Source organism: Tenebrio molitor, chromosome 9 (genome assembly GCF_963966145.1).
Source record: "Tenebrio molitor chromosome 9, icTenMoli1.1, whole genome shotgun sequence".
NCBI lineage: Eukaryota > Metazoa > Arthropoda > Insecta > Coleoptera > Tenebrionidae > Tenebrio > Tenebrio molitor.
In genome coordinates, this window is record NC_091054.1 from 11,503,677 (window position 1) to 11,518,293 (window position 14,617).

A 14,617-nucleotide genomic window follows, 5' to 3' on the forward strand; every position below is an offset into this window, starting at 1 on the left:
CGGCACGTATCAAAATAAAGGTACAGTCGATTGAAAAAAAATGGAGTAGGTACAGTTGCGGCCGTTGAAAACTCAGACAGGAAAGATTTAAACACTCTGTATAAATTCCGAAATTTGATTAGCGTAAACAGGATTTTCATCAAGGATTATAAAGTCAGTGTCAGTATTTGACATATTAGGTCAGAATCGCGCGTAACTTTTGAAATGCCGCAATTATGTATCTGATTTGCAAAAATGTGTTTGACTAAGGGACGGTGTGAGTATAAGAGCCATTGCGAGAGAGGCCGTAACGGCCGGATAATGTTTGAGTGACATTTTGAGAAACGTCACTTTCAATACCATTTACAAAGCTAAAAGTTTGGCGTTGTCAAAGTGTCTGAGTTTTCAACGGCCGCAACTGTACATTATAAAAATCAAGAGCACTGAATTTTCCTATTTTTAACACATGTAAATCAGCCGTTTCTTTTCAAATAGGTTATTTCTAAAAAAAGAAATGTTATAATATAATTTCTGACGTAAGAAATTTTACCTATGTAAATCAGACTATTGAATTGTCCATTGTCTATACAGGGTGTCTCAGCTAAGACTTTCGAGCCTAATAATTTGGTTATTTTCCAATGGATTTTTGTGAAATTTAACATGCAGATTTTTGTACGAGTGGTGCGTTCTCAATAGACTCTCCAACGCCAACTTCGATGCCAAATTTAAAAAAAAACATCATTGTTTATAGTCTAGCGTTATCACTTGTCATAGAATATTGTGAAGTTTCGTTTTTCTACGATGGTGGCCCAGTTTTTATTATTAACCAGAGGTTAATGAACAAATTCAAAGCAACCGTCACCTAGCAACGAAAGATTATCGTTTATTTCATAGGTAACACAAACGATTTTCATAGCAACCGTTAAGAAATTACAACTCGGATCGTCTCTTTTTAAACATTTAAAAATTCTGGATTTAATTAATTATGTTTATTATGTAATTATGTTGATTAGCACTGCACTATTACTTGATAGTAATATCCGTAATAGCGTATGATGTACTCCGGCAAAATTGCCGTGCGGCGGGGTGGTGGAAGGAAATAATTCATTATTAACAGAAAGGGTTTTACCGTACCTACACAGTAGTGAAAAAAATTATATATACACCATGGTAGAGAAGCCCCTTATAGCCTTCGCGCCTTAATCCCTCGGCGCGCCTCGGATCTAATCTTGCATTCTGACTTTAATCAAGAACTTTTCTACCTTGGTGCATAATATACTATTTTGCGTTAAAATTTGATAAATAATGACAGTTGTTTGACGTTTATTCGCTGAGCTAGCAAAGATACAAAAAATCTGACACTGTCAAAGTCATAGCCGCCTCTTATCTAAGTACATAATTGTTGATCGCACCGTATAATTAAATGATTAAAATTAATTTTTATATGTACACTGTGCCCATTTTATCGGTTCCCGCCTTAAAACTGCAAAATAGGCAACACAGTTTACTTTTCGGAGATTGCTATGTTTAAAAAAAATGTTTTTGAAAATTTTCAAAAGGTTACATTGAATATTACCGTCATGGATGACATCAGTCATCAAATAACGTGCGATCGATTAAAAAAAAATCGAGTTACCTGGATTGTGCTATTCTGATGCTTTGATTGGTTCAAACCACCATTTTCGTCTACTCTGATTTTTTTTTATTTGATCGCACGGTACGGTTGGCTTCAAAAAAAACAGGAACTGTTAGAAAAAGTTCTGTCAGATTTTATTAAATTTTTATAGTTTGAAACGGCTTTTTAGAATTTAGGTTAAAAAACTGCACTTATGTGTCAGAAATACTACGGTCAAACAGACACAAATTGACATAAATTGACAAATTAAATTTCCAATTCACATTAGGTCAAAGGTTTTTTTTGAAGCCAACTGTACTTCAAAATTTTGGAATTAGTTTAAACTATTAGGTTATGCGTTATGTCACTTTGTGGCATATTAAATGTTTCACTTTGGCTAACTATGTTTCTTATTTTAAAAAACAAATAATTTTCACCAAGATATCTGTGCAATGTATTATGTGTTGCCTATTGCTAAACCGTAAGGCGGGAAGAGATAAAATGGGCACCCTGTACAACGTGTCTCAAAAATAAGTGCATTAATTTTAACCAGTGACAAATCTCGTCAAAAACAACAAAATTGTTATAATTTTTCGAAATATAATTTAATTTCAGTATTTTATTTTATAGTTATATGACCCAATGACAGTGACCGTGAAATAATAGTGTTTGTAAAATCGACGCAAAACATTGTGTTTTTAGAATAAAGTTTTTTCGCTCCGCGGCCGCGACAAGAGGATTACATTTTTAGTTAGTTTTATCTCACAACAAAAGGCAGGTGTTTACGTGTCGATTCTGTGATTTAAGCCAAAATTTTGTGAAAATGGCCCGTTTTCTTTCGAATAGTGAATACGTAGGTGTTGTGTTGGCGTATGGTGAAGTGTGCGAGAGTGCTCCTCGAGCCCAGAGAATTTCCGTTGCGACATCTTCTTGTGAGGGTACATGAAGAACTTGGTATATTCGATCCCAATTGATACAATTGAAGTTTTAAGAGAACGGGTGGAAAATACTGCCACAACAATTCGCAATAACAGAGGTGTGTTGGAAACAGTGGAAGAATCATTTCGTCGGTGCCTTAATTGAGAATAACAGCGGTCACTTTGAACACTTCGCGTAATGAGTAGTGATTACTGATTAAGTGATTACTCTGATTACTTCATGAGAATTTTTGCGGATTAACACACTAATTTTAGGAGACATTTTACCATTATCTTAGGTATGGGTCATTCATTAGTCAGTTTATGATTCTCTTTTTTCTCTTCCACCCTTATCACAGTAACGGGCACTGCGTTCGTCGTGCTCTAAACCCTCTCGTTCGACAACATGTCTTGTGAAATGAGTATAACATGCTATTTTTTCTACTTCGGCTTCATTAATTTAATTTTTTTTAAATATAAAATAATTATCTAGTGACTTTTATTTTAATGGAAAATTTCAAATTGTCTCCCAAATATGTATTGTTACAATAATAATCTACCCCCTTAATAGTTTATTTTGATCCAAAACATGGATTTAGGTTCAAATGACATCACATTTAGCACTGAAATTTACTATCAATACCAACCCCACATTTAATAATCACTAGAACCGATGCTATAAAATTGATCTTTGTGAAACTGTTTTCGGAGTCACAAAATGCTCGTTGTGAGACCGAAGTGGAAATAATTATTTATGGTACAAGTGAGTAAAGTAATACTTTTTTTACGAGAAGGAAAATTTGCCGAGTAAAAAAAAGATACTTTACCAACGCCTTGCATACAAACATTTTTTGGCGCCCGCAAGTTTAGATAATAATTTTTATTATACGAGTTTTATAACACACCATTTTGTCGCACGCGTTTTTTAGAGCACGAGGAGCGCAGCGACGAGTGCTATAAATCAAATAAGTGCGACAAAATGGTTTATAAAACGAGTATAATACAATATTTTTTCTATTTTGCCCCTTAAATTTAAAAAAAGTTCAAAACATAATGCTAGGAAAATTAAATTTAGCAAATATAAGGGTTGGTAACGCTGGTAAATAGACGAACAATTGTAAGTTTTGAATTTAAAGTGTCATGAAGTGCAGTGATCACGTAGCAACAACTCACTATGAGTCACTGCCAACATTAAAAATTTAAGTAAATGTTCCTGAAACGCGTATCGAAAAGAGGAAAAGACCTCCTTTTCGAAACCCCTTTGAGTGTTATACTGACTGTGTTATACAGAGCGCCCAGAAATGTGGTAGCAACTTTTACACAAAGTGTCACAAGATGGCACTTTCGAAAAGCCAAATTTGTTCAATCTTGCAACATTCAATTTTTGAATTTTTTCAAAAGAATATGCTAAGAAGGTTTTCCGAACAATTTTTACCCCCGATTTGTGCACTAAAATTTGTGGAGATGTTGCTCGAATGGTTCAGTTATGCATTGAGCATAATGGTGGTCAATTTTAACATTTTCCATAAAATTTAAATTTGAATGTTTTACGTTTGACAATTCTTGACATTTATTTATCTCAATTTAGATAGCGACGTTGCCATGCATAAAAAAGGTCTCTGTAAAAAAGTGTCATCTTGCGGGACCAATCGAAAAACTTGCTACCACATTTCTGGGCGCTCTGTATAGGTGCAAAATAGAAAAATAGCTAATTTGTGCAATAAGTTAGGAAATTCAATTTTTTTCCGTATTAGGCATGGGATTTTTGATCGAGACGAGAGACGATAGTCGAGATCAAAAACATGCCGTGTAGGGAAAAAAATGGATTTCCTACGTATTGCACACATGATTTTTTCTACTGGAGTTTGGAAAATCCATAAAATTTGGATATTTTCAATATTCTATTAATTATTTCTAAATTAAAAAGCGAAATCAAAATTGTTCTGCTTTCGTCACCATAGAGAAACAATTTATTAATGAAAAATTGTGAAGGCGTTTAAGCTTATTTTCTCTCAATTAAATACCACTTTTTACGTTACGTATCCCAGGAAACGACCAAAATTGAACTTTTAGTGTTGAAATATTATTTTTTCACGATCGGGAGTAGAAATCAACTTTTCGGATGTCAACATCGTGACAGAAGTAGAGCATTTTCTCCCTAGGGAGCAAATATTTGCAAATATTTGCTCCCTAGGGAGTTTTCATTTTTTTGACAGTTGTGACAAAAATCTAATGGGAGTTTTCATTTTTTTTGACTGTTGTGACAAAAATCTAATTGTGTTGTCAAGGCAACTACTAATTCCATTAAATTCATCGAAAGATGACAACTCATTTGTCATCATTTTTTTATTCTTAAAATTTGAGATTTTTGTGCTGTTTCTACTCCCTACCGTGAAAAAAATAGTATATATACTTCTGGAGAGAATGCTCATTTTTCCCTCGGTGCTTTGTAGCCCTCGGGCTTCGCCCTCTGGCTACAAACTGCACCTTAGGAAAAATCATGCATTTCTCTCCCTCAATATATAATATACTATTTCACTTTTCCTAACTCAAATTAGTATTACAATGTTAAAGTTTTCCAAAGTCCAGTAGAAAAAATATAAAATAAATAAAATAAATGTCACCACTTGTCAAAACGAAAAGTCAAGTCTTTAAGGGCCTCGTCGAACAAAGAAACGTTGTGTTCAACTCGTTCGTGTACCCCTTCGTGCCAAAAAAACCCAATTTACACACGAACTCGTCGAATAAACTACATTTTTGTTCGACACTGTCAGAATTTGAAAATCTTCTCCTGTGTGAACGGATTTTGATAAATATCACAACTTGTCAAAACGAAACGTCAAGCTAATTTTAAAGATTTTAAGTGATTTGGAGGCTTTAAGGGGCTCGTCGAACAAAAAAACGTTGTATTCAATTCGTTCGTGTGTAAATTGGGCCTTTTTTGGCACTCGTGGCAAAAAAAAACAGATTTACACACGAACTCATTACGTAAACTACCTACTATGACAGATTTCGACATTCAAAAAGTGATTGACACAAATGTTTCGACCAAGATATTTTTTTGTTAGATTGGCGTCAGGTCTTCTCATAAGTCTCATATGACGTTTCGTTATAAAATATTCGTCTTGTTGTCAATTCCGTAATTGACAATGCAATTCAGTTATAACCTAAAATAAAATAGATTTATTATGATTATGTCAAATCACAATATTGCCAACTAAAATGTCAGATTTTCATAGACAGTCCGAATTTGAAACAATCGTGAATCGTATTTGAAAATCCATGACTACCTTTGACCAAGATAATTTTTGATATCTCGGTATAAAAAGGTTCACCACAAAAAGGGGCATCGAAGCCACGTTAATTTTTTTGTATTACCTACTTCAAGTAATGATAATAATTCCTTTGATTATTCTTTATATTATGATTTATTCTTTTACATCCCCACTTTTTTCTTTTTTTACACGACAGGTAGGTCGGACTTGAGTAATGAAGCTAATGATACACTTGGGAACTTGGGTTTACGGGGGATGTGAAAAGGAGACAAAGAATTGGTGAGGGGAATCCATTGTAGTGTTTTTAAAAGTCCCATTTTTCCAAATTAAAGATACTTTTGCCCATGACACTAGGTGCCACTTATTGCTGTATTATGCTTATTAAATTATAACGGTGATTTTACTGCCCAAGCATGTTAAATAAGCATGCGTCGTTCTAACGCCTTTTGCTGTGACCCTGACGCTCGAATAAAATTAAAATACCAAAAATTCCTTCATGTAACTTTTATTATAAAAAAAAAAAATCGACACTGCTCAAATTATTGACTCTGCCATTATTTACATTACAAAATCATCTCAACTTATATATGTACATAATAAAAGTGTAGGTATTCGCAGTTTTAAAAATACATCGATGAATTACATCATTTATAAAACGATAAACAGAACTTATTTTACGAAAGCTTCCGGTGGTATGAGACCGCGTTTCTGAGCGTCTGCGAAAGCACTCAACGCCCTTGTAAAATCCCATTGTGTTTCCTCCAAACATCTGCGACAAATTCCTGTTATACACAGAACAAACGCACCGAAAAACTTACTTTCTGGACCAGTCCAAGTTCATCCCTGACTGTTCTGACATTGCCGCCACCATCTGTTGTGTTGTGGCAGCGTCGGGTACAGCTCTCGGAGCGACCGGCGAGGATACCGGCGTCGAAATCACAGTTTTGAAAAAATTCTGCAAAACACCGTAGAAGAGAAATGGATTATAAAATAGTTACAAAGCGGACCTTTGCCTGTTCGTCGGTGGCGTTGGTGATGTGCAAGGTTTCGTTGGCTATGCAGAAACCTGAACCCGCAGGTACTATAACTAATGTCCTGAAGAACGCTCTGACAGGAGGCACTTTGTGTCCGGTTTTCAACTCTTTGAACATTCCGGTCACCGTAAGGCAGAGCATTTGCGGCTGAAAATCATTTTTCAACTAGGAGTGGACGCGAAAATTAAACGAACTCACCGTGTAGACCGACAGGTCGACTGTGAAACTGTGTATGTCGTGTTTGGTCAAGGGCATGTCTTGCAGGAACGAAACGACGGCGAGTTGACCCTGTTTGAGCAACTTTTGTCTGCGATCGGAATCAGAAACTTTCAATACGTTTCTGTTGTCGGTGGTGTACCAGTTGAGCCAACTGGCGCTTTTGTCTCTCTGTCCGTACGGGTACGACATTGTCATAGAAAAGAGGGCGCTCTCGTTGTACGCTTGCAACAACGGTTGCCGATTTTCCGTGTCGAAAATCAAGAAATATTGTTCAAGGAACTGACGAACTATAGATTCACCCTCTTGATTGCACAGGAAGGTTTGTTGGTTCGGTGGAAGGGGCACTTCTTCGCATATGTCAAAACTAATCGGTGGGGGTAGGTCGACTCCGTCCTGTGGAATTTTTTTGTTTTATTAAGAAATTCGTAGATTATGGATTCGATCAACATTCACTTACCAGTTTCATTACTTTCGGAAAACGCTTGCGGACTTCGCTGCGGAAAGAGAAGAGTGACCCGAAGGTGTTAGCAATGAAGATGAAGATTTGCTCAGGATTTATGTATACGTCAGACAGATGAAAAAAGAGGTATTAGTCAACAGACAATACCGAGTAGCTATTTTTGGCGCTCAATTTTTAGATAGTTTAATGACACCTTGACAAGATAAAACGTTCAAATGAGATGACTTGGCAGGTAGGTACTAACATTGTTAAAAAAAACTTTAACACCTGAAAGAAATCTGGCAACTACTAATTCTTGACAGAGAACAAGAAAAAAAAAAAGATAACCTTCTTTCCCCATGGAATTCGATCTGCAAACGTCCGATGTCACGAATCAGTAATGCCAATTTGTCAATTGTGTTGTACTAAAAAGAGTTAGGGCCCCAGTTAATGATTTAAAGGTTAAATTTAAAAAAAATCTGAACATGTTTTCGCTAATCATCAAGGATTAATTTCCTAAATGTATTTAATATATGACATGGTCCTTTGAACTACAAGACTTTTCTTAAACTGATAAATTCAAAAACTGCATGAAATATTCCGTCTTTTTTGCAACTCTTATAGCGCGCACCATCCTTATTTTTTTGGGCGTCTTTTATTAATTACGTTAACTTATTCGACACGTTTGACATGGTGACTTGTATTTTTCCATAACGTTGAGAATTAAAACCATGAGATAGTAACGATAGGCTTAAAACGGGAAAATGTCACAACATCTCCTCAAAATTATGCTTCTAGTCCAGCAGTGAACTTGAGAAATACAACAGAAGACAGTCACATCCCTTCAATTTCTTCAGAACACTATGTTCCCATCAACACATACCATCCCCTAAAGGTGCAACAGGATACTATAAATTGTTATATACCTGCTCCAATTTGAAGAATGCACCAGTAGGGATACCTCAATCGACAAAATGCAACAGTTATTCGATCATTCGATATTACCAAAAAAAGCATGTTTTCGGGGTGAACTCATCGTTCTGTGTTTAATTTGTACCAACAGATTACCTTAATACTTTTATTATTTAAGGAAAATTACTTTTCATTTTTGAATATAAATAGAAAATGCAAACAAAACTGGGAATCAGTTTTTATTGTAAAATATCGAATGACCGAATCAGTAGTGATAAGAAAATTTAACAGTTTTTGAATTATGTCAATATTTTTCTACGGCTTTCATGTTGAAGTAAAAATTTGCATATTAAAAATCATGTAATTATATTATATATTTAGATGTTTTCTTATACTATCGGGCCCCAAATCTTACTTTAGTGGAACGCAAAGTGTAGTTAAAATTGTTTGAAATGCTCTCTCCTGTCTGCCATGTCATAGTAAAAAAGTTAAAGATTTGTCAAGTGTCATTAAGTCATCTTCGTTTTCATCATGAAGACGTTAAAAAGGATGTTAAAAACAATTACTGACTCCATATTTTTCTACAACACCAAACCAAAAAAATCCCACTTGAAGCGCTATTGTTGCATATTATTTCGTGTCGTTCGTTTTTAAAACGATCACGAAGTGAATCAGTTTTCCATGAATAATTAATCAAATTTCAAAGACTCCCAAATTCGTGTATTCAATAAAAAAGCATCATTATGGACACACAAAAATGTTGCTCGAACCTCTGCATTAAACAAAGTACAAGATATTTTGGCATTTAGGTGTCACTAAAATGCATAAAGTACAGTTAATTTTTTTAATTTATTTGCAGTATTTTTTTTGTTCTTTTTCTTTGGTTTACTTCCGTAGGATTTCTATTGCAAAAAAGTAATGAAATTTTAATCATAATTATGTTTTCTGAGGAGTCACAACCAACAGACTTTCGATGTAGATAACACCAACTTGCTGGTGTTCATGTAAGGTGGATTTGCTTTACAAGCAAAATCTCTAAGATGCCTTTTTGACGTCGTGAAACTTCTTTGTTCGCCTTTGTGGCACGCTAACCTCTGAACAGCAAAATCTTGCAATGCTCGTCCAAGTTTTTTTTTTTTTTTTAATTTTTTATGGCAAGTGTACGTTACGTCTTGGAAAAACTCCTCATCACAAATAAAAAAAATGTATATTCATGCATATATAAAAATCTGACGGAAGCAACACTTATAATTTGTTTTTTCCTGTTTTTTTTTTCTAACTTCCTTTACTCACTTTAATGACAATTTCTTTTACCAAAATAAAAGTCGATTTGCAAAATGCAAGAGTATTTATCGAAAAAAAAAAATAAAAGCGCGTACTTCGTTTCTCCATAATATTACTTCAGTATTAAATACCATTAACGCGATAAGCTAAGGTTTGAAACTTTGATTTGAATTATTCGTTTATAATACAAAACCGCTTCTTAGGCATTTGTCTGATATGAACAGCCAGCAATTATTTGCATATTTCTTTAATGACCAAAAATAAAACCATATCAACTTTACCCAATGTACGCTTCTTGATCCTTATACTTAGAACATAGAGGGTTTCCATTCAAAACAATGTCAGTTATTGGTAGTCCTATGAACGGATCCAACATAGAAATGTCTCTAAACTAAAAAAATAAACAAATTATACATGAATTATAAACAGAAACAAAATGATCTCACTTTGTTGTTGCCCACATGCAAAATTTTCAAATGCGGCACCTTTTCATTGGTTTTCTTTAAATAAGACAGATTTGCTATTTTATTGTCAAACAAATTAATAGCCTCAAGTTCTGGGATATGTTCAGAGATGATATCTAATACCATTAAGAACACAATAGGCTTGAACAATGCACAAAAACAGTCTTGTAGATCAGGATCTGCATGAAATTTTGTTAAATCTAAAGCTTTGTTTGCGGCATTGTATCTTTTGGCCATTGTGGCTTTAATTTTCTCTTTCACTTCATTATTCGCGTCAAAATTTGGTACCCCATTGTGAACTCTGATTATCAATTTAAATCCATCGGGCATCTGAATTTGTCGATCAAGATCTTGTAGTTTTTCAGCAACTTTGTATTCATCAACATAAAATGTCGCTGTTGTACCGTTAACACTCCACTGTAAATAAAATTAACAGCTGCGGTGAATTAAGGAAAGTATAGTCTTTACCATAATTGGCCAAAGCGGCAACGGCTCGATTTTCTCCAAAAGCGTTCTTAAAACGAACGATTTTTCGTATTTATTTCCGAACGGTAACTGAAATGTTAACAATCTAATGTTATCTTGCAACAAATTTGTTTTAAGACTTACTGTTATCCGAAACCAACTCATGGGGCCTTCTAAAAGCCTCCTTTTCTTGTAATTTGGGACTGGCGAGTCCGATCGCCCTCCCCTTTTACCTTTGAAATGTTTTTTGTTAAACGTTCTACCGCCGCCCGACGAGCCTCCCATGTCAATGTCTTCATCGTGGAGATGTGAACGCGCCGCGGAAGCCCAATCTCTATTGTCTTTCTTATACTGATTTCTGTGAGATTTGAAACTGACTTTACGCGTGTCTCCACCACCACGAAAATCGTGTTCTGATAACAAGGGAAAAAAGAAGTCGCATGTCGCATATTTAAGCATAAGCAATCTTACCGCTGTATTGGCTTTTCCACGAAGGTTTCTTATATCTTCCCGATTTGGACATTATTTAAAGTGTACTTTTACAAATATTGCAAACTAATACACAATCAACAGTTTGGCGTTTTTTTTAATCAAAAGAACTCTACCTCACCCTCCTAACGTCGTTAATACGCCATATTGGACATTGCTGCCAACTTTGACTTGACATCACAAAAAAAAATCCCCAAAGCCGAATGATCTAGTTGTTTTACGTTTCTTTTTATATTTTTATTTTTTATCATAACAAAAATCGAAGAGGAAACTTATTAAATAACAGTTATTTTATATTAATTGTACACAGCGGACCCATAGTCGAAATATATTGAGTCGAATACACTGCTATCCGTCCACTAGATAAAAATAATAGTTCCTGCAAAAAAAAGCGTAATTTATTGTCCCTGTCAGCCTGCAAACATAATTCTTTATTGAGAGATAACTAAACAATATAAACTGATTTAAATAAATATATTAACATTATTAGCTGATATTTAGTCGACATCTATTCTATTAACGGTAATATCCGTTCGTTGGTTAAGAATTTTCACGGCCATTTTTGGGGTAAAACTAACAACTCCTAATTCTCTGAGCGTCTGCGGCCTAGTATCTTCAACTCCAGTTGCTCCTTCCAAAGCCAACAGCGTCTCCCTCAGTAACAAGGCTGAACCCTTCGTTATGTTCAAAAGATTACACGACTCGATTAATCTACGACAAAAAAAATTAGTTTTACGAAACATTTTTCCAAGCATTTCAATTTACTGTACAAAATAACTTTCAGGTCTCTCGCTAAACTGAGAAAACAGAGGCAGCAGATTCCTTGTTACGTCATACTTTAGTTGAAGAGCACCACCGTCGTTAAACCTGCTATCCAGAACTAAATTTTCAAACAAATAATTGTCTAGTCGTTGTGCAATTGATCTCCAAAAAATCGTAAACAACTTTGAAGCTAAAGTTTTTTGTAGTTGGTGCAGTCTTTTTGCAACAACTTCGAAAATGGGACACGCTGAAGGGGTCAGCGATAAACCTTTAATGTCTTTGCCTATTTTCATTAAAGACCACCTTTCCCTTCTGTAAGCTTTACTTTTTGACTTAACTTCTAACATCACGTAATCAGACAAATTTAGTAATAAATCGCGTCTCATGTGCCTATATAGACTCAGTGTTTCAGCAAAAACTGTCTCGCTTTCGATATCTGTGGGATCGGAGTAGTCACAGTCACCGAGAGAAGACCTGGGACCTTCATTGTTGTCAGACTGGCTCTTGTAATAGTACAAATTCAGGTAGTGCTAAAATGAAATTCGTTTTAATGGACCGATACTTTCAATTTGATTGGCCACAGAAGTCACAGTTGGACCAATCAAACTGCAGAATGTTGATCAATCGTACCAACATGGTGCCCCAGTCAACCAACACATTTTCGATGTAGTAAATTGTATTCGCTATCATCGGTACTTTAGATTCTACCACATTTTCATGTTCGGCGTTAACCAATTGCAACAGCCTGACCCTGAAATCGTCTAGTAGTTCAAGTTGAAGGTCCAAGAACTGTAAACGGTGGCCAGGTTGCGGTAAAGATTCGTAACGCTCGGTTATTGTTTGAAGAAGCGTAATAAACGCATCTGCACAAGTTGTTATTTTTAAATCTTCTATGTCATATGTTAAGGGCTCGAACGGGTCGACGCTTGTTGAAGAGAGCATAGCATCCATCTTTTCTGTTGCATCTGCAGGTTCAGAACATGTAACATTTTGGGTTACTTTTTACCAACCTACATTTTTTTTCCATGGCCATCCATTTGATTATAATTTTAGCTTGGGTTAATACGGCCAAGATGCTTGGTTGGTTCTGAGGGTAACTGTATGTTTCGCGGAGTTCTTTATCGAAACCTAATGCTTCATCAATGGAATGAGAAAAAGTAAAATCGTGGTATTGTAAATTCGGTAAATCTGAATGTAGTTTTTCTACAGCTAACTGAACAAGGCCTCTGATGAATTCCAACTGTAATATTCAATAAAAAAATCATTTAATTTTGCGGTAGCGTGAAATTACTTTGGCATCAATGTGATGTAATCCCAGTTTGTCTATGACAGGTTGTATCCATTTCGTCACAAATTCGATGTGGTCCCTGATCCATGTTAAAATTTGGGTGAAATACCATTCAGGTTTGTCAGTTCTATTTGTTTGTCGCGCTCCATAAAAATGATACAAAAATCGCTTCTTTAAAGGCTCGACGAGAAGCGTTACTGGTAAACAAAGGGGAGGAAAATCACTTAACAGCGCTGACCTAATCAAAGGGTCGACTGTCTCACTCGGGAGTTCGATTTGGAGGAGATACTCTGCGATAATTTGTAATTTTTGGATGTTGGTAGGAGTGGGAATTTGTAAGCTAAAGTTAGTATTGACAAAAGGCCACTTTAAGGCTTTCATTACGTCGTAATAGTCCCTAAAATGTCACAAAATTACGTTAACTCTCTTCCTACATTCACCTTGTTTTACTTTGTGAATTTATCTTTTAGTATGTTATGCCAGTAATGGAGGGTCTCTTTCAGATATTTTCTTAGATTCATGGCCTGGAAGTCTGTCAAGTTCCTGCTGATCTCACACAAATTGGCAAATATTGTGGCGCATTGTTCGTCATCTTTCCTTTTGACTTCACGCTCCAATTCGACGCTACAGTAAACAAAATGGCGACAAACCGGGGAAAAAATTCATTGTTACCAACCTTAAAAATTCTATTTTCTGTACAACTTTCATGTACTGCAGAGTACACTCCAGCGCATGTAATTTGTCCAGACGTTCTTGCATATCTCTTCTGACATCTTCAATCTCGATTAGATTTATTTCAACTTCTTTAATTACACGTTCTGACTGTTCCACATATGTGCCTACTTTTTCTTTTACAGTTTTTGCATCTTTTACAACTCGGCCAATCGAAGATGTGTCGCTCAAATTCAACTAAAATTTTCTACGTTCAAAGTTTTATTTGGACACACAATAGTCATATAACCTCATTTTCAATATAAGCTTTTTCTTTTTTCAACTGTTCATATATTTGTTTGCATTTTTCATAATTGAGCAAGTCCGCACCATATTTTTCGTTTAGTTCATTAATTACCTGCCTTTTTACGTTCGTTGAGTTCATCTTAAGACAAAATTCGTCAAACTGATGTGGCACATAACCTCAAAATGACCAAGGCTAAAATAGTGAAAAAACTGCTTCAACTCGCAAATAATACTTTATAATACATTCACAACCATTGCATTGATTTTATTTTTATAAGTATATAAGTAGGTATATAAGTATAAGTCGCCAGCCCTCGGTACAAAGTCGACATAATTTAATTAGTACGTGTACCAATTTAACTTACTCTAATATTTGTCTATAAAGTATTTGATGAAGTAATTTTCGTCTATTCACTTTCTTCAGCGTTAACTTTTCAAGGAAATTGAGGAAATCTTAAATAAATTGAAAATTTTGACAAGTGTACTTAACCTCACTTCGCAGTTGACATAACCTCATC

General features: G+C 35.1%; 2 protein-coding genes across 4 annotated transcripts; both read right to left on the reverse strand.

The window, feature by feature from the left end:
• Nucleotides 1–6,275: 6,275 nt before the first annotated feature.
• On the reverse strand, nt 6,276–11,257 carry LOC138137747 (nuclear RNA export factor 1-like). The gene is made up of 10 exons (XM_069057284.1): nt 11,075–11,257; nt 10,748–11,016; nt 10,607–10,693; nt 10,121–10,555; nt 9,956–10,065; nt 7,497–7,533; nt 7,019–7,432; nt 6,794–6,967; nt 6,605–6,741; nt 6,276–6,555 (listed from the first exon to the last, which is right to left on the reverse strand). Exons 1-10 carry the CDS (start codon nt 11,124–11,126, stop codon nt 6,456–6,458), a joined length of 1,815 nt encoding a protein of 604 aa, XP_068913385.1. The 5' UTR covers nt 11,127–11,257; the 3' UTR covers nt 6,276–6,455.
• Nucleotides 11,258–11,502: 245 nt separating this feature from the next.
• On the reverse strand, nt 11,503–14,607 carry Rint1 (RAD50 interactor 1). 3 transcript variants are annotated; one of them, XM_069057278.1, is made up of 9 exons: nt 14,465–14,607; nt 14,104–14,292; nt 13,819–14,051; nt 13,593–13,766; nt 13,146–13,539; nt 12,869–13,094; nt 12,485–12,819; nt 11,858–12,384; nt 11,503–11,803 (listed from the first exon to the last, which is right to left on the reverse strand). In XM_069057278.1, exons 2-9 carry the CDS (start codon nt 14,236–14,238, stop codon nt 11,590–11,592), a joined length of 2,238 nt encoding a protein of 745 aa, XP_068913379.1. In that variant the 5' UTR covers nt 14,239–14,292; nt 14,465–14,607; the 3' UTR covers nt 11,503–11,589. The 3 variants fall into 3 exon arrangements, with proteins under 3 accessions (XP_068913379.1, XP_068913380.1, XP_068913382.1); XM_069057279.1 differs by having other exon boundaries at nt 14,104–14,309; nt 14,465–14,601; XM_069057281.1 differs by having other exon boundaries at nt 11,552–11,803; nt 11,863–12,384.
• Between the last annotated feature and the right edge of the window lie 10 nt (nt 14,608–14,617).